At 42.5% G+C, this 20424-nt stretch overlaps 1 protein-coding gene across 3 annotated transcripts in view; it reads right to left on the bottom strand.

Annotated features, from left to right (window-relative positions):
- The window catches only part of scaf11 (SR-related CTD-associated factor 11), a 78746-nt gene that overhangs the window by 22031 nt on the left and 36291 nt on the right, over window positions 1-20424 (bottom strand). For all 3 annotated transcript variants that reach the window (XM_072551949.1, XM_072551948.1, XM_072551950.1), the window contains exons 4-9: window positions 16794-16871; window positions 16113-16195; window positions 12606-12661; window positions 10714-10817; window positions 7434-7531; window positions 5889-6008 (exon numbers count right to left, since the gene is read on the bottom strand). In XM_072551949.1, the coding sequence (XP_072408050.1) occupies window positions 5889-6008; window positions 7434-7531; window positions 10714-10817; window positions 12606-12661; window positions 16113-16195; window positions 16794-16871 (539 nt within the window). The remainder of the gene's footprint in view (window positions 1-5888; window positions 6009-7433; window positions 7532-10713; window positions 10818-12605; window positions 12662-16112; window positions 16196-16793; window positions 16872-20424) is intronic.

Genomic DNA, 20424 nt, shown 5'->3' with positions numbered 1-20424 from the left:
GGGAGGGTAGGGGGGAGGGGAGGGTAGGGGGAGGGGAGGGTAGGGGAGGAGGGAGGGGGGGTGAGGTCAGGGGGGGAGAGATCGGGGGGGGCGGACGATCAGGGGGCGGACGATCGGGGGGGGGGATCGGGGGGAGATCAGGGGGCGGACGATCGGGGGGGGGGGGGAGATCGGGGGGGGGAAGGTCGGGGGGGGGAAGGTCGGGGGGGGGAAGGTCGGGGGGGGGAAGGTCGGGGGGGGGAGGGGCGGGAGGTGGGGGGGGCGGGAGGCGGGAGTTGGGGTGGCGGGAGGTGGGGGGGGGGCGGGAGGTGGGGGGGGGCGGGAGGTGGGGGGGGCGGGAGGTGGGGGGGCGGGAGGTGGGGGGGCGGGAGGTGGGGGGGGCGGGAGGTGGGGGGGGCGGGAGGTGGGGGGGGCGGGAGGTGGGGGGGGCGGGAGGTGGGGGGGGCGGGAGGTGGGGGGGGCGGGAGGTGGGGGGGGCGGGAGGTGGGGGGGGCGGGAGGTGGGGGGGCGGGAGGTGGGGGGGGCGGGAGGTGGGGGGGGCGGGAGGTCGGGGGGGCGGGAGGTCGGGGGGGCGGGAGGTCGGGGGGCGGGAGGTCGGGTGGTCGGGGGGGCGGGAGGGAGGGTCAAGGGGGGAGGTGGTCAGGGAGGGAGAGAAAGCGCGGGAGAGAGAGCTCAAGTGAGAGAGCTCGAGAGAGAGAGAGAGAGCACCCGAGAGACTGAGTCAGTGTGAGAGTGTCTTTAGTCTGTGAGGGGTGCATGTGAGAGTGTGGGAGTGTGGGAATGTGTGCGCGTGTCTGTGGTGTGGGGGTTGTGAGTGTCTGTGAGAGACAGTATATGTGTGTGTGCATGAGTGTAGAGTGGTCTAAGTCTCTGAGAGGATGCCTGTGAGAGTGTGTGTGTGGGTGTCTGTGTATATGTGTGTCCATGTGTATGTTTGTATAGGAGTACCTGTGTGTGTTTATATGCATAGGAGTGTGTGTGTTAGTGCAATGGTGGTCACCTGTAATATGACATGAACCCAAGGTCCTGGTTGAGGCGCTCCCTATGGATACCGAGCTCCCACACGCACCCCCTCACAGACTTAAGACACCTCTACACTCACTACATACATACACACACACACACAAAAGACCCACATGCACACATATTTTGTGGGGTGAATTTGTACTTGCAGGGTCACATTGTACTTCACTCAAAAACTGCATGAATTCATGTAAAACTCGGTTACCTCACTTTTTAGATTAGAATCAATCTAAACATCATGACATAGACAGAGAACACAGGGGGCTAACACCTTCAACATATCGTCTCACTATCACCCATTGTTACAGCTAACCTGAGAATGTAACTTTTTTAAAAAAAAGGTTTTGTGATTTACACATGAAAGAAGTGAAACTATCATGGTATTCATACAGATGAAAGACTCAACAGACAATCGAGGTATTTTTCAATGGATAATTTCAGTTACATCACACTGTAAAGTTTTGCTATAAATTCTGTGTTTTAGGATTGAGCCCTCCACTATCACCTGATGAAGGAGCGACGGTCCAAAAGCTAGCGTGCTTCTAATTAAACCTGTTTGACTATAACCTGGTGTTGTGTGATTTTTAAACTTTGTACACCCCAGTCCAACACTGGCATCTTCAAATCGTGTTTATTCGGAACAGCATAATTAAGTCTAGTTTGGATAGACTGTAAGAATCTTATAGCACTTTTCACAACCTCAAAGTATTCTAAAGAATCCAGAGTCTTGAAAGTGTATTAACTATTGCAATCTGGGCAATCATCCAAATCAATGCACACATGACAGGATCCCAATAGCAATCAGATGACTGACCAGATAATCTGGGCAAGGTACATCAGTTGAGGGGTGAAATGTTGGCTTAGAAATCCCATAAAATCCTCCTGCTCTTCTTTGAATAGGGCTGTGGGATTTTTTGAGGCAGCAAATAGAACTTATGCTTAATGTCTCATTTGACTCAGGACACCTCCCAACAAACTCCCAACATTGCATTGAAGCATCAACCTAAGTATCTAATCTGGAATTTGTGATAAAACCTTAGTTAGAAATGAGAGCTCAAACAAGTTCATTTAGCTCATGCTGTTTTTCACACTCAGTTTACATGGTGATGCACAGAAGCAGGCCATTTGCCTTAACAAATCTATGCCAGCATTCAAATTCCACTGAGGACTTCTGTCATTCTTCATCTAGATCTACCAGTGTAACCATCTATTCTCTTCACTTTAGCTACTCCTTGTGGTAGCGAATTCCACATTCTTAGCATTTTCTTTGGGTGAAAAAGCCTAATCTGAATTCCTTATTAGTGACTACATTGATGATCTCCAGTTACATTCTCCTTCACAAAGGAAACAAACTTTGTAACCACGCCATCAAACACATTCATAATTTTAAATTAGTTCTATTAGGTCATCCCCCTTCAAGAAAGGAGATCTAGTTTGTCTGTCCTCTTCCTGTTATGTACATCCATTTCTGGGAAATACACTGATCAGCCCAAGGATAGACATTATTTTTAGGAGAATTAAGACTTTTAAAATAATACATAGATGTAAATTGCTGTGGGAACAACTGAGAAGGAATTAGAAATCCTGAAACAGTCTGCTTGCTTGGTTGAAGCAAAACTCAGTCAAAATGGATGAAAAATATAACATGAGTTGGAAAAATGATGAATCGACATTTTACTTCACAAACAGCTTGCAAATTGACTATGTTTCCAAATAGGAGGAGAAAGTGAAGACTGCAGATGCTGGAGATCAGAGCTGAAAATGTGTTGCTGGAAAAGCGCAGCAGGTCAGGCAGCATCCAAGGAGCAGGAGAATCGACGTTTCAGGCATAAGCCCTTCTTCTGGAATGAGGAAAGTGTTTCCAGCAGGCTAAGATAAAAGGTAGGGAGGGGGGACTTGGGGGAGGGGCGTTGGAAATGCGATAGGTGGAAGGAGGGCAAGGTGAGGGTGATAGGCTGGAGTGGGGTGGGGGCGGAGAGGTCAGGAAGAAGATTGCAGGTTAGGAAGGCGGTGCAGAGTTCGAGGGATTTGACTGAGACAAGGTGGGGGGGAAGGGAAGTGAGGAAACCAGAGAAATCTGAGTTCATCCCTTGTGGTTGGAGGGTTCCTAGGTGGAAGATGAGGCGCTCTTCCTCCAACTGTCGTGTTGCTATGGTCTGGCGATGGAGGAGTCCAAGGACCTGCATGTCCTGGGTGGAGTGGGAGGGGGAGTTGAAGTGTTGAGCTACGGGGTGGTTAAGTTGGTTGGTCCGGGTGTCCCAGATGTGTTCTCTGAAACGTTCCGCAAGTAGGCGGCCTGTCTCCCCAATATAGAGGAGGCTACATTAGGTGCAGCGGATGCAATAGATGATGTGTGTGGAGGTGCAGGTGAATTTGTGGTGGATATGGATGTATCCCTTGGGGCCTTGGAGGGAAGTAAGGGGGGAGGTGTGGGCGCAAGTTTTGCATTTCTTGCGGTTGCAGGGGAAGGTACCGGGAGTGGAGGTTGGGTTGGTGGGGTGTGTGGACCTAACGAGGGAGTCACAGAGGGAGTGGTCTTTTCGGAACGCTGATAGGGGAGGGGAGGGAAATATATCCCTGGTGGTGGGGTCCGTTTGGAGCCGGCTTGCGGACACCTCTTCCTACTGCCCCCTTGACCATGACCCCACTTCCCACCACCAAACCATCATCTCCCAGACCATCCATAACCTCATCACCTCAGGGGATCTCCCATCCACCGCCTCCAACCTCATAGTCCCACAACCCCACACCGCCTGTTTCTACCGCCTGCCCAAAATCCACAAACCTGACTGCCCTGGCCGACCCATTGTCTCAGCCTGCTCCTGCCCCACCGAACCCATCTCTGCATACCTCGACACGGTCCTGTCCCCCTTAGTCCAAGAACTCCCCACCTACATTCGGGACACCACCCACGCCCTTCACCTCCTCCATGATTTTCGCTTCCCAGGCCCCCAACGCCTTATCTTCACCATGGACATCCAGTCCCTGTACACCTCCATCCCCCATCACGAAGGTCTCAAAGCCCTCTGCTTCTTCCTTTCCCGCCGTACCAACCAGTACCCTTCCACTGACACCCTCCTTCGACTGACTGAACTGGTCCTCACCCTGAACAACTTCTCTTTCCAATCCTCCCACTTCCTCCAAACCAAAGGAGTAGCCATGGGCACCCGCATGGGCCCCAGCTATGCCTGCCTCTTCGTAGGATATGTGGAACAGTCCATCTTCCGCAGCTACACTGGGACCACCCCCCACCTTTTCCTCCGATACACCGATGACTGTATTGGCGCTGCCTCGTGCTCCCACGAGGAGGTTGAACAGTTCATCCACTTTACCAACACCTTCCATCCCAATCTCAAATTCACCTGGACCGTCTCAGACTCCTCCCTCCCCTTCCTAGACCTTTCCATTTCTATCTCTGGCGACCGAATCAACACGGACATTTACATAAACCGACCGGCTCCCACAGCTCCCTAGACTACACGTCCTTCCACCCTGCCCCCTGTAAAAACGCCATCCCATATTCCCAATTCCTTCGTCTCTGCCGAATCTGCTCCCAGGAGGACCAGTTCCAAAACCGTACATCCCAGATGGCCTCCTTCTTCAAGGACTGCAAATTCCCCCCAGACGTGGTAGACGATGCCCTCCACCGCATCTCTTCCACTTCCCGCTCCTCCGCCCTTGAGCCCCGCCACTCCAACCGCCACCAGGACAGAACTCCACTGGTCCTCACCTACCACCCCACCAACCTCCATGTACAGCATATCATCCGACGTCATTTCCGCCACCTCCAAACGGACCCCACCACCAGGGATATATTTCCCTTCCCTCCCCTATCAGCGTTCCGAAAAGACCACTCCCTCCGTGACTCCCTCGTCAGGTCCACACCCCCCACCAACCCAACCTCCACTCCCGGCATCTTCTCCTGCATCCGCAAGAAATGCAAAACTTGCACCCACACATCCCCCCTTACTTCCCTCCAAGGCCCCAAGGGATACTTCCATATCCGCCACTAATTCACCTGCACCTCCATACACATCATCTATTGCATCCGCTGCACCTGATGTGGCCTCCTCTATATTGGGGAGACAGGCCGCCTACTTGCGGAACGTTTCAGAGAACACATCTGGGACACCCGGACCAACCAACCCAACCACCCCGTAGCTCAACACTTCAACTCCCCCTCCCACTCCACCCAGGACATGCAGGTCCTTGGACTCCTCCATCGCCAGACCACAGCAACACGACGGTTAGAGGAAGCGCGCCCCATCTTCCGCCTAGGAACCCTCCAACCACAAGGGATGAACTCAGATTTCTCCAGTTTCCTCATTTCCCCTCCCCCCACCTTGTCTCAGGTCAAATCCCTCAAACTCAGCACCACCTTCCTAACCTGCAATCTTCTTCCTGACCTCTCCGCCCCCACCCGACTCCGGCCTATCACCCTCACCTTGCCCTCCTTCCACCTATCACATTCCCAACGCCCCTCCCCCATGTCCCCCCTCCCTACCTTTTATCTTAGCCTGCTGGACACACTTTCCTCATTCCTGAAGAAGGGCTTATGCCCGAAACGTCGATTCTCCTGCTCCTTGGATGCTGCCTGACCTGCTGCACTTTTCCAGCAACACATTTTCAGCTATGTTTCCAATTAACATATCTAAAACAACAGAGTGACAAATCTTCAAGAAAATCCTAAGTTATATTAATTCCATTATCAGCAAAGCTTTAAACAGTAATCAATGCCAAGAGATAAACTAAACTTGGCTTTCAACTGATGGCACTATCCTTATGAACAACCAGAAGTGTTGCACTAAAACGGTGCTCAGCTTATTTATAAAAGTTTGCATTTCAACTTCCGCCTGAATTGGTACCTCAACATTCCTGTTGTAAGAACAGTGGAAGCAAGACGCCACCGGGGTCGATTTGATTCTGGTCCTCTTCTCTTCTGTCTGATTAGTGGTGTAATTTCACACATGTCAACATAATCTGTGCTACAAAAAGCAGAATAAAGGTTCAAACAGTTAGGAGTGAATTAAGAATTCAGCTCATCCTGGTACAGTGTGTGTTTCTCACTCAGATTACATTAAATTTACACACGCCCCCCCCCCCCCCCCCCCCCCACCACCACCGGCCACACTTTTACACCTATAATTTTATCTCGTGTAAATGTCCCATTTTACTCTACCTGTGGAATTTGATAATGCCTCAAACTTTCAGTCTCATAGCCGATCGCCTACCAGCTTTTGAAGCTTCCTCCATTTCTATAATTCAACACTTCTAAAACTGTGACCTTGTGTAGTCCTTTATTTCCTTTCCTCCACTACTGGTAGCTGTGCTTTCAGCCGCTTAGCTCCTATGTTCTGGATTTACCTCCATAAACCCCACCACCTTTCCACATTTTCCTCCTTCTTTAAGACTTCTTAAAACATATCATTTGATCAAGCTCTTGCTCCTTCACTTTATTGGCTTGGTGTCAAATTTTACACAAGTGTTTTGCCAAAGTACATCATCTCACTTCATATACAAACAGTGCAATGTATATGCAAGTTGCTGTTGATAACCACCCCTTTTAACTTCACTTACTTATACCCCGATTTCACAACTACATTTCATTTATATTATTTCTAAAAACATTCAACATAAGGGGATCTTAGAGAATCATAAACTACATAAGGACGGGTCTGTAAATTGTAACAAAACCAAACAAAGCCAGTCACAGCAAGTGGTTTACTTTTCGAAAGCACAATGGAAATTGCACTGCCTTCTATTCCCACTGTTTAACTGATTTCCTTCAAGGCTGTAAAAGATTTAAAGACATTAGACATCTACTCCCACCTCATTGCTTCCTGATTAGTTCCCCCTTTATTAAAAAAAAATGACTTTCAGTTGTTCTTTGAGGCAAAAGAATAACTACGAAAAGAAAAAGCTAAAGTTACTGATATATATATATATATATATACAATTTGAGATGTTGTCACTATAGTTGCTGCATTATTTTACACCATTCAAGTGGTGCAGATTTAGAAACCAGAAAACTTAATGCACTGAAACAACCAAGTTTACACAATTAACACACAAAAAGTATTTGAAGCCTTAACAGGTGGGGGACACTGGGTGGAATGCCGTGGGCTAGAAAGTCCAGAACATGATAATCTCGGCGGCATGGAATTGGGCTGGGAAGCCCAAAGCAGGACTCTGGTGGGGAAATGATGGCACTGTGCAGAACAAAAAGTTGGACTTTCGTAAAGTTATCTTTTCAAAACTTTTATTCTAGGTTAATGTGAATAGTGCTTATGTACAGCAATGGTACATACTTTTCACTGCACTTTATACTGAACACAATTGATAATAAAGGATATTCTACAGCTTTGCAATTTCAATGGGCTCATTAACCTCATGTTAGCACTGAGATTTACCATATTTCGAAATTGGACATTTCTGAATTCCCATATTGTGGAGCGAAACTGTTTAGATCATTCCTGACACATGGCTGGTAACATGCTTTTCTGTTGATCTATCAAGGCAAAAGAAATAATTTCATGAATAGAAAAAGATAATTTAGTGCAAACTTTAGTGTAAAATAAAATCTGCAAAAACACAAAAGGAAATTAGATTTATTTCACTCATTTTAAGAAAAGAACAAGACAGCAGACTTCAACTTTCTCAGCTTCTATCCATGGTGCTCACCCAGTCATTGAGAGTTTGCTGTTTAATGAAATTGGTTCTTAATGCATAGTGACTTTCCTCTACTGCACATACTGGATATCATTATGTATATAAAAGGTACAAAGTTGCGTTGCCAGTGAACAGCATAAGTAATTTAGTTATGTTACACACAGAGCTCTAAACCTTCTGCTAGAACACAATGGATGGCAGGAAATAACATTTAACCTGTGATAAAGAATCAGTCACCAGCAGTGTGAATTCTGGATGTAGGTTTGCTCGCTGAGCTGAAAGGTTCATTTCCAGACGTTTCGTTACCTTATTAGGTAACATCTTCGGTGGACCTCATGCGAAGCAATGCTGAAAATTCCTGCTTTCTATTTATATCTTTGGGTTGGTGATGTCATTCCCTGTGGTGAATGACATCACCCCTCAGGGGGTGGCAGATGGAGTCTGACTCGATGTGTTTGTTGATGAAATGACATCATCAACCCAAGAAACCCAAACATGCTCAGTGAGCAAACTGACATCCAAAACCTTAACCTGAGCTACAAATCTTCTTAAAACTCGCTAAGTGTGAATTCTATATAAATTTAGGGCAATACAACCAAATCAGATCATATATAATCCAGTGATGCATTTCTTCCAAATGTTTATAAACAATACGCTGGATCAATTGCATTCTCCAGAAAGCACTCAATAATGTACCACTCAAAAGGATACTAGGCAAAATCAGGACTCAGAATTGGTGATAATGTATTACTGTGAGTTGAGTATTGGTAAATGAACAGAAAGAGTAGAAATTAATGCATTATTTTCAGTTTCTGAGGCTGTAATTGTAAAGATCAGTTTTTACGCCTCAGATATTTACAATCTGTACAAATGACTTAGATGAAAAGACCCAATTTTTCTGACGATACCATGTTAGTTGGGAAACAAAGTGATTGACACACGGAGTCTATAAATGGATAGAGCCAAGTTTGAGAGTGGGTACCAGCACAACAGATGTAACTCATGTGGGAGAAATGTGAGGTCACCCTCTTTGGTAAGTTAATAAGTTTAAAAGTCTATACATTGAATGATGAGAGATTGGGAAATGTGTGCATTCAGAATAACCTGAGTGTTTTTGTACATGAATGACAAAACATTAACATGCAGGCACATCAAGCAACTATGAAAGCAAAACACTAACAAAACTTTATTATAAACGGATTGAAGAGTGAAGATGTCCTACTACAATTGTACAGGGCCACATTGTTGAAGCTACATTAGGACTAATATGTGCAGTTTTGGTCTCCTTACTCAATGAAGGACAAGTTTTCCCCTGACGACAAAATTAAACTCATCCCTGGGACGAGGGAATTGTTATTAATTAGAGACTAAAGAAATGTGGTCTATATTTATTTTTGGAAATAACGAGAGAGGTGAGCGAATTCAAGCTTTCCTACTACATGCTTTCCCACCTACAATACTAAAACAGGTGGGAAAGCAAACGGTGACGAGGACATAAATAGATGGATATTGGTAGCTTTGGAGAAAAGACCAGAATCTGGCAGATGGAGTTTAAGGTGGATAAATGCGAGGTTGCCCATTTTGATCGGAAAAACAAAAAAGCACATTTTATTTAAACGGGAATCAGATTCAAAGTATATCAGTGCAGAGGGATCTGGGTGTCTTTGTGCATAATTCGCAGAAAGTGGGTTTGCAGGTGTAGCACAGAACAAGAAAGGCAAATGGAATCCTGCTATTTATTGCAAAAGGACTGGATTATAAAAGTAAAGAAATGTTGTTACAATTATATAAGGAGCAGTTGAACAACTGGGGATTGTACTCGCAGAAGGTTAGAAGAATGAGGGGGGAGCTGATTGAGATATACAAAATACTAAAGGGGTTTGATAAGGTGGATGTGGAACAGATGTCCCTTTTTGTGGGACATTCTCGAACAAGAATAAATAGTTAAGAGAATGAGAGGAGGTAGGTTCAAAACTGAGGAAACTTCTTTTCTCAGAGTTGTGAATTTGTAGAACTCACTGCCCCAGAGACAGAATCCATCAATCATCAGATTCAAGAAAGAAATGTATATGTTTCTGATAAAAAGCAGGAAAGTGGAGTTGAGACTAGAATAAAATCAGCCATGATCATGCTAAACGGTGGAATGGGCTCAAAGGCCTGAATTGCCTACTCCCACTCCTCATTCGTATGAGTTGAAATACTTAAAATTCTTATGGTTAGATAAGAAAACGTTTTCTCCGAATGGGGAATAAAGAAGATGGGATCCCAGTTTCAGAAAAAAGAATCTGCTATTTAGAAAAAAGGGGAACCTTCTTCATTCAAAAAACTAGTTGTCTTTGGAACTTTCCAACCTGAGGAGGTGAGAATGCTTGATTACTGAACATATTTGAGATAAGGATCAACTGATATAGGTAGCAAGAGATCTGGGAAGGTGGAATTGAAAGGACCAAAAGGACGACTCTGGGCATTTTTCTTAGTTGTAAAATCCATTTTAAGGCTGAAGTAAATGCTATGATAAAAGGACCCAAAGATCAAATTTTCCAGACCATAAAAGATGCACTGTTTAAATTCAGAAGGAAAACATTGGGTCAAAATCGTTTAACATGCTACCTCAGTAAAAAAAAAAGGCATATGGTATGTAATTGAAATAATGGTTTACAAAATACTTGTTACTTAGCAAAGTCCTTAAATGATGAGGAGGGAGAGCTTCTTCACTCAGAGTAGTGATTTGGCGGAATTCTTGACCACAGAGGGCTGTTGAGACTGGGTCATTAATTATATTCAAGACTGAGATTAGATAGACTTTTAATCAGTAAGGGATTTGAGGGTTGTGGGGAAAAGTCAGGGAAGTAGAGTTGAGAATTATCAGGTCAGTCATAGTCTAAGGGAATGGCAGAACAGACCCGATGGGCTGAATGGCATACTTCAGCATTTTAAGGCCTTAGGTTCAATATTCATGTTAATATACCATTGTCTACCATGGTGCAGATTTAATGAGTATTACACATTCATTCAACCAACCTTATTTTTATTCTTCTTGGAAGTCCTATTCCTTTTGTCACAGCCCGTGACAAATATGCTTTGTATTTCACAAAAGTCTGTTTGTTGCCAAGCAGCACAGCATCCTGAAGGAAAGAGAAACTTCAATCACCACCTACTCTGAATACCACCTTGCCATTGATTGACTGACTAAACAGAAAATGAAGGGAGCAAATGTTTACTCAGAAAGTATTGTAGGACAGTGTTTTTGGCTTTTGGCTGTTTTCAGAACTAGATTTGTATATAACAAATATTGCAAGGAAGTAAATGAAAGGATAAATATACATGGATTCAGGACAGGACAAAGATAATGAGTTGAAAGCCTGTTCCTCTCTTTGGAATTTCACATTTTTGAAATATATGCAGTCAAATCTGAAGTAACAACTTCAAATCTTTTCTGAAGAATAAAAAAAAGCTTTTACCTTTTCCAAGCATGCTGATGTTCTTCCAATTTAAGATATCATAGAGGTATAGAGCACGGAAACAGACCCTTCTTGTCCATTCCGGTCAGTTATCCCAAACCAGTCTAGTCCCGTTTGCTAACATTTGACCCATATCCCTCCAACCCCTTCTTATTCATATATCCAACCAAATGCCTTTTAAATATTAGCTCATTCCACACATAGCCGAGGTCTTTTCGCCAGGCTAAGACAGTCCTCTGTTCTTGGGCCTCAGCTCTTTGTAGTTTTTATAAATGACTTGGATGAGGAGGTTGAGGGTGGGTTAGTAAATATGCAGATGACACAAAGGTGCCATTGATAGTATCGAGGGCTATTGCAGGCTGCAGTGCGACATAGACAGGATGCAGAGCTGGGCTGAGAAATGGCAGGAGTTCATTGTGGATAAATGTGCGATGATGCATCTTGGAAGGTCGAACTTGAATGCTGAATATAGGATTAAAGATAAGATTCTTGGCAGTGTGGAGGAACAGAGGGATCTTGGTGTTCATGTACATAGATCCCTCAAAGTTGCCACCCAAGTTGGTAGGGTTGTTAAGAAAGCATATGGTGTTTTGGCTTTCATTAACGGGGGATCGAGTTTAAGAGCCGTGAGGTTTTGCTACAGCTCTACAAGTCCCTGGTGAGACCACACTTGGAATATTGTATCCAGTTCTGGTCACCCTACTATAGGAGAGATACAGAGGCTTTGGAGAGGGTGCAAAGATGATTTACTAGGATGCTGCCTGGACTGGAGGGCTTGCCTTATGAAGGGAGGTTGACTAAGCTCGGACTTTACTCTCTGGAGCGAAGGAGGAAGAGAGGAGACCTGATCGAGGTATACAAGGTAATGAGAGTCATAGCCAGAGACCTTTCCCCGGGGCAGGATTGATTGGCACGAGGGGTCATAGTTTGAAGATATTAGGAGGAAAGTATCGAGGAGACGTTAGAGGTAGGTTCTTTACGCAAAGAGTTGTGAATGCATGGAATGTGTTGCCAGCAGTGGTGGTGGAAGCAGAGACATTAGGGACATTTAAGCGACTGCTGGACATACACATGACAGCAGTGAATTGAGGGGTGCGTAGGTTAGGTTATTTTATTTTACATTAGCAGGGTCTGTTTCCATACTGTACATCTCTATGACTCTATGATTAATGCTCGGCACAACATCGTGGGGCGAAGGGCCTGTTCTGTGCTATACTTTTCTATGTTCTATTGTGAGAGGGGAAAGATTTAAGAGATCTAAAGGCCAACTTTTTCATGCAAAACTACAAAGAGCTGAGGCCCAAGAACAGAGGACTGTCTTAGCCTGGCGAAAAGACCTCGGCTATTCACCCTATCCACGCCCCTCATGATTTTATAAACCTCTATAAGGTCACCCTTCAGCCTCCAATGCTCCAGAGAAATATATCAATACAAAGTTCATTTCTTACTTACTTTCACACTTTTCCTTTAAGCATGTGCAAAACCCATCATTGAAGGCAACGTTTCCTCTGTAATTTGCAAAAGAAATTTTAAGTAGTACAATTATTTGAAAGATCCTTATTATCTGAAAAGGTAATGAGCTGTATTTTGCTCAGAAATGATGGTGAGGTTACCAGTGCACATAGTTGTTAAAGGCTCAACCACACTGGAAATCCTGAAAACTACAGACACACAGTTAACATTAAATTAAGAAGTTGCTGACACCCCAGAAGCTGTGTTATACTGGCTCTTGCTGAGAGATCAAGCACAGAAACACATGGAATAATGCAAAATTTCTCAATAACTTCAACAGAAAAAAATTAATTCCAGTCAAACTATTTAATGATGCGAGAATTATTCATTTTAGCCAAATAATCTAATTGAAATAGAAAACTAAGTTTCATTCATTTCAAACAAAAACAAATTCTACATCATTCCTCTACGCAATACCTATCTTCCCACTGCAGTGTTTTCTTTAACTCACTTGACATGGACTTAAATATTTTGACTTGTTCAGTATATTAATAATATTTCAATCTGATTGAGTAAGATTCAGTTCTTTGTCCTGCTCACACAGGTCCCAGATCCCCTGTCGAGATCCTTATAAGATATGACAGTCTTAGTATGGAAGGGCAAAATGTGGTGGGCGCAGCCTTGGAGGACTGAAGGGCCTGTTCCTGTGCTGTATTGTTCTTTGAAATGGTTCTATAATTGCAGTAATTCCCAATGCAAAATCTGACAGTACGTCTGTGGACAAAGCACAAGTGTAAAGTAATGAATGTAGTGCTGGAAAAGCATAGCAAATCAGGCAGCATCCGAGGAGCATCCCTGATGAAGAGCTTTTGCTCAGAACACCGACTCTCCTACTCCTCGGATGCTGCCTGACCTGGTGTGCTTTTCCAGCACCACATTCGTGACTCTAATCTCCAGCGTCTGCCGTCCTCACTTTCACCAAGCACAAGTGTAAAGAATGGTTGATGCAGTTTGACCACAGCAGAGCACATAACCTAGAGCAGTTATTTTTATAAACACAACTATAGAAATTCTCATTAACTATGTTATGAACTTGTGCTCATGAAATCAAGTAACTGCTTCTGAAAAATTGCTTTACAATGTAATCATTACAGTTGCAGAGCCTGCTTAAAATGCTTTCTGTTAGTACAGAATAAGCAATGCTATGTAGCAGACCAGAAAACAAACCCAGAATTACTCAAGGTGGACATTCTTTGAAGATACCATTAGTATGGAATCATTGTCACCTCACTAATGCAGTGGACTAAAGTTTTCAAGCAAACTGAACCTAAGTTAGTTCACAATGGCCTGACCATACAAATACCACTAAGACTTCCCAATCTGACCAGTTCCCAGAGCACATAGGAATTCAGAGTAATCCTTAAGTCACCAGAAACTTTGTCACAAATGTTCGCAGTACATCTAACTTTAGAAAACTGGTAATCAACTTTACTTGATAAGTTCAACAAGCAAGAGCTCCGACATAATTATATGCATAAACAGGTACTCATGTGAAACAAGCAGTGGTCCTGCATCCCGACACGAAACAGAGCTTCCTGTGTGGCTTTGTAATCTCACTCAAATATGGAAACAATCTAGCCAGCCCTTAGGTCTGTCCCTTTGCCCACTGGTACAATACACAGAGTCATACAGCATGGAAACAGACCCTTCGGTCTAACCATAATCTCAAACTAAATTTGTTTGCTTGTTCCTTGCCCATATCCCTCCAAACCTTTCCTATTCATGATCCTTTCAGTATCTATCCAAATGTCTTTTAAATGTTTTAATTGTACCCATTTCCATCACTTTCTCAGGAAGTTCATTCCACACACGAACCGTCCTCTGTGTAAAATGTTGCCTCTCATGCCTTTTTAAAATCTCTCTCCTCTCACCTTAAAAATGCCCCACGTCTTGAAATCCCCCACCCTAGGAAAAAAGACAACTATCACTAACTATCAATTCCTCTCATTATTTTAAAAACTTCTATCAGATCGCCTCTCAACCTCCTATGCTCCAGTAAAAAAAGTCCCAGCCCATCCAGCCTTTCTTCATAACTGAAACCTTCCATATCTGGCAACATTCTGCTAAATCTCCTCTGAACCTTCTCCTGCTTGATAATATCCCTCCTATAACTGTGCAACCAGAACTGGACACAGTATTCCATGTTTTAAAAGAAGCACTAACTCCCGTAATATTAACTGTTAGATGAACAGTGGCTGACTGCTTTATTTCAGTGGGTTATCAGCAATGTAGAAAGTTGACTGAAGTCCCTGTTACCTGGATCCCAAACATTCAGAATTATCATGCACTGGTATTAGAGATTCAAAACAGGAATTCTGGATGCTTGGGATATAGATGATGGGGACATTACAGTATTAGTAATTGGAAGGGAATAAGGGATCCACTGCCTTATTAAAGTTAGTTCAAGACTGACCTGAAGCTTCTCTTATGTACTCAGAGTGAGAATTCCCAGATTCAAATGGAAACCTTTGGTTTGCACCACTGGATTCTAAAACACACGCTCATCTTGTGCTGTGACAAATCAAGTTAAGTTCTCCTGGTCACCATGAGCATATCTCATGCAATCAGCAGATTCAGAAACTGACATCTCCTACTTCCCATGTGACAAATAAGTGGTAAATTACTGTTTTTGGAATCTGATTATGTTACAAACAGTGCCACGCAAAGTGACAAGAATGAAAACATTACCCTGGTCTTTTACAAAGTTAAGTGTGTGAGGACATTAGGGAAAACCCTCGTTTAGTACACTTCACACACTATGAACAAACTGAAACGGTATCGTTATCAAAGGTTACAGAAGACCCAAAAAATGTTATCTGAAGAAACAGTTAAAATTTGCAAATACACATTACAATATCTACAAAGTACAATCACATCAACACAAGAAAAATGTTCGATGAATATCTAGACACTAATAAAACCTAGTGTCCATTGAAGATTTTACTATTTTAACAATGACAAGGAAGTTGTTGTGTTCCTCAACTTTGATAACATCCTAAACCACATCAGGCACCATGACTCAGTGGTTAGCCCTCAGTGCCTCTGAGCGCCAGGGACCCGGGTTCAATTCCAGTCTCAGGCGACTGTCTGGGAAGGGTTTGCACAATCTCCCCATGTCTGCATGGGTTTCTTCCAGGTGCTCTGGTTTCCGCCCACAGTCCAAAGATGTGCAGGTTAGGGGAACTGGCCATGCTAAATTGCCCATAGTGTTCAAGGATGTGTAGTCAAGATGCTTTAATCAGGGGAAATGCAGAGTAGTAGGGTAGGGGAATGGGTCTGTGAAATGCAGAGTAGTAGGGTAGGGGAATGGGTCTGTGTGGAATACTCTTCAGAGGGTTGGTGTGGGCTTGTTAGGCCAAATGGGCTGTTTCCGCACTATTCTATGATAACCTTCAAGAAAGGTTATGTATAAGTTCAACACAACATTTATTTTTTGGCAGTACCCACCCTGCGATACTGTGACAATGCTCTTCATTGCTGCATGGCTGCTGTTCTTGTGAATTTTTACTGAAGCTCTGCTTGATGGGAATCTGAAATGCACAAAAACAGCAGAGAAAGTGACACTATATTATAATAGGCTTATTTGTTTTCATATTCCAGAGTTTGAGGGCAATGTGCTGTATTTTATGCGGCACTATAGTCCCCAGCACCCTGGACCAAAATGTCAGAAGTAGGGGTCACCCATAATCCTGACAGCTGTTCAGCAGCAACTTAATGCTGTGAGCACCGTTTATTCCTTCATAGTGAACCTTCCATCTCTTCCTAAATTGGAGGTCCCACCGGATGGGTCACTGCTGAGACTATAAGCAGCCTGCAATGTTGAGGAGCCTGCACTGACATGGAAGTACAGATCAGGGGATGATAGGGGGAGAATGGTGGACTGAAGGTATCAGTGTGATACGGAGCTGGTTCCTTTAGGGCCAGTATGTGGACAGTCTACTAGCTGAATTTTAAGCTGACCCCCTAACCGGCCTTCCAAACTGCTCAGGGAACATAAAGTACAACCCAATAAACCCTTGCGCCGTATTTCAATAGCTATTCATCTGAATTGTCTTATGTCTTATTTATTTTATATTTAACCTGTATACATTAAGCTAATTAAACTAATAAAAACTATTAATTACATACCTTTACATTACTCTTTATGTTGACTCGTTTGTAAACCAGACTGAAAGGCTTACGGTCTATTGGGCAGCAGTTTCTTTTCTGTGAAAACAGGTACAATTTTGTTTAATTTCTGAGTTACTCATTTTTTATTGAAAATACTAATTATTACATCCAACAAATTACATTATTCATTCACTGGTTGCTAAGTCTTCACTGCAATTGCCCAAACCATGTCATGGAGTGAGGCAAACTCTGAACTCCAAGTTGTGCCACTCGAACGTCGACATTTCCCATAGAATGCTTGATGAGTCTATGGTCTTCTCCTTTTCCTAATTCTTGTGTTTGTTCTCATGAAAAGGATAGGAAAGGGGAAAAGAGATGTAAAAAAGAAAATGATGTGAACTTATTGCAGAGTCATTCTGCCACAGAGGTGGCCAGCAGGCCCATCAAGTCCATGACAGATCTCTGTCCAATAATCAAGTCAATCCTATTCCACAACTCCACCCCCTACAGCCCTGCAAGTTTAGTCCCCTCTAGTACATTTCAAATTTCCTTCTGAAATCTGATTGTCTCCACTTCCATCAACCTCGTAGGCAATGAATTCCAAGTCATTGCCACTCACTGCAGGCAAATGCTATTCTTCACATTTTCTCTGCACCTCTCACCTATCACCTTGTGTTCATACAAAGACTATGGTTGCCAAAAAACTTCTCAAAAGCAACTCCTGGAGATGAATTAATCTAGGTGAAAGCAGTAATTACTTTATGTACAAGTTCCTACAAGCAATAAGAAGTTAAATAGTAATCCATTTTTGGTGGTCAGGGATAGATGAAAATAGAAAAAAAAGTTAATGTTTCTGGAATATAACTCACTGCTAGGAATACTGTCCTTTTGGATGTGTATGGGCAGGTTTGATCAATTCTGCTTGAAGTTCTTCCAATGGTTGATATTTGCTGAGAATGAGAAGTCTAGTTTCACAATGTACTTGAATAGTTTACTGCAGAGGTTTGGCGAGAAGACTCAATTTACTGAATTCAACAATCAGAATAAGAATATTGTTCCCACGTTGATCAGCAAGTCTTCAATTCAATCCAAACTATATTTATTAAGGATAATAGTTGATCAATTATGAATTTGCAAACACATGTAGCAGTATTCAACAATTCTGAGGCATCATATCACTCGATTAACAAAAGGCAACATTACATCCAAGAAGCTGACACAACAAGCAGCATAACTAATAATTATCTCCAGTGTGCACCTTTATAACAATGGCACCTAGAAAGAAGTATGCCTTCCAGATCATATGTAACAACATTTGTTAACAGAAGCTGGTAATGAATGACAGAAACAAAATGGCATCAAAATTCAGGGACTGGCAACATACATGGCAAGTGTTGGAATTCCACTCCTCATTCACTCACTTTGAGAATTTGGATCACATCAGAGTTATCAGCTGAAATAAAATAGGACTATCCCAATCTTTTCACAGAAAGAAAACATGTGATTTTTAAGGCGCAGGCTGAAGATATCGGACAAAATGCCATTTTTAAGAAAGAAATGGCATTCCAATGTTCTTTTTCCTTTTAGCTTTTCTAAGATATAATCCCAGTACAGACCAAATTGTCACACTCAAATAGGAAACACAGCAAAATTTATTGTACGTTCATGCAAGTTATGACTTGTAAATATAAGAATTGGAATTTGTGCATCACTGTAATTCAATGCAAACCTGTTGGCTGGCACTGGTGAAAATAAGTGTGACAAATACAAACATCTCATTTTTCTCACTGTTGTAAAGATTGTCCCGAGATTTTTGGCACAATTTGAAGGATTTCTGTTACAATTTGCGTTTAAAAAGAAAACTTGATCAACTTTTACTCTGAGCATTGGATTTTCATCCATACATTGTATTAGAAATGCACAGAAATTTTAGCTGATCCATAAATAAAAATGCATTTATGCTCCACAGCCAACCCACAATTGGGATGCCAAAGAAAAGGCTGAAAAAGCTTACCTGCTGAATTTCTGTCCAGCATTATTCACCAAGACATTTCAGTTTTCACACTGGAACTTAACTGACCTCCTTCCTTCACCCCAGTGTCCCTGCCAATCTCTCAGCCAGAACCCCTGGGGTAAAGAGTAGACATCAGTGGTACAAATACTATAAATCAGGAAATATCAGCACATAGAATATTCTGTGGCACCCAACATTGCCAGCACTTTTACACAAACATAATTTCCCTTAAGAGATTTAATTCATAACATAGACAAAAGCAAAAGAGTTGCCAATGTCCAGCATTGCTCACTTCACTTTGTGAATCGAATAAATTAATACTTCAGACATGAAAAACAAAAGCGAGTAGTTTAGATCTTGAGGCACTGGGTAGCCTGTCAAAATATTCTACGAGGCAAAGCAAATATTTCCTGATTTATAGTCCATAAACTGCACCTTTCTCCCTTTATCAAAACAGGACACATTTGGTAGGAATACAGCAAGACTATAAGGTAACATGCAAGCCACTTCAGCTCTCGGTAATAACACGTCTGGGAAAAGTCCTTTATTAATGTTGCAAATATAGTGCACACTAGTTAAATATATGTAACAAAAATAAGTTCATGCTTAAATTCTAAATGCTTCTTGGGCCTTTTCTCAATAATGAGTCTTATTTCACTTGCCTCAGAAGGATTACTCTCAAAATAAAACTAAGAATTGCAGATTATTTAACTTTCATAGGAAAACTTTGAAAAAATCCATTAGACAAATAACTAAGACCTCAACCATCAACTCATCTTTCTAACAAAATGAATTCCCTCAATAATAACATCCAAATGCTAAAGATTATAAAGTTTCAAACACAAGCTCAACTTGAGTTTCTGCAGTCTTGTGTGCTAGTTTTAAAAACTCCATGATAGAAGCAGACTATACCCACGACCCCATGGAACATTTATCACAATTGGGAGTTTCTGCTAATTTTATTAATTTGCAGGCCTTCAAAGAGGTTCCAAAAATATAACCTGGAACTTTTGAACAAAAGGACACTACCAGCATAGGTTAAGGTTAATACATCTTGAAAGGCTATGACTAAGTTGATTTTTAAACTTAATAAGGAACTCACTAATGTATTCCAGTTTAACTGGAGGAGAATTTGGTATATTTTTTAAAGTAATTTTCAGTAATTTAAAATCGCACTCTCACAGGAAATGAACTTCAGTTGCTTTTAAAGCTTTTTTTTGTGATAAATCAATTTTCAGCTTTAGTAGCCAAACTTACCGAAATTAACATTCTTAAATAAAGGAATATTTTTCAAAGCAATGCATTTTTAATATCATATTTTAAAATGCTATTCTGGGCAATTTTTTGTTTAATGATATGTTGACGAGCTTGAGCAGAAACCTAGGACCGGAGAAAGAGGGCCACACTCTTCAAAACAGGGCAGCTTGCACCAAAATACTGTTAAATATTTTTTCACTTAATCATGCTTGGCATATAATCCCAGAATAACCTGATGAACTAAATGTGTAACTATTTAGTTTGAAAATTACTTTACACTCATTTATATTTTCAAATCTCACCCTCCTGACCTGCTTAAAATAAACATTTTGTATTTGTCTTGACCATGTCAATTAATATATTATTTGCATATCGTTA

Source organism: Chiloscyllium punctatum, chromosome 32 (genome assembly GCF_047496795.1).
Source record: "Chiloscyllium punctatum isolate Juve2018m chromosome 32, sChiPun1.3, whole genome shotgun sequence".
NCBI lineage: Eukaryota > Metazoa > Chordata > Chondrichthyes > Orectolobiformes > Hemiscylliidae > Chiloscyllium > Chiloscyllium punctatum.
Note: the sequence above shows the minus strand (reverse complement) of the source record. Positions and strands in the feature narration are given on the sequence as shown.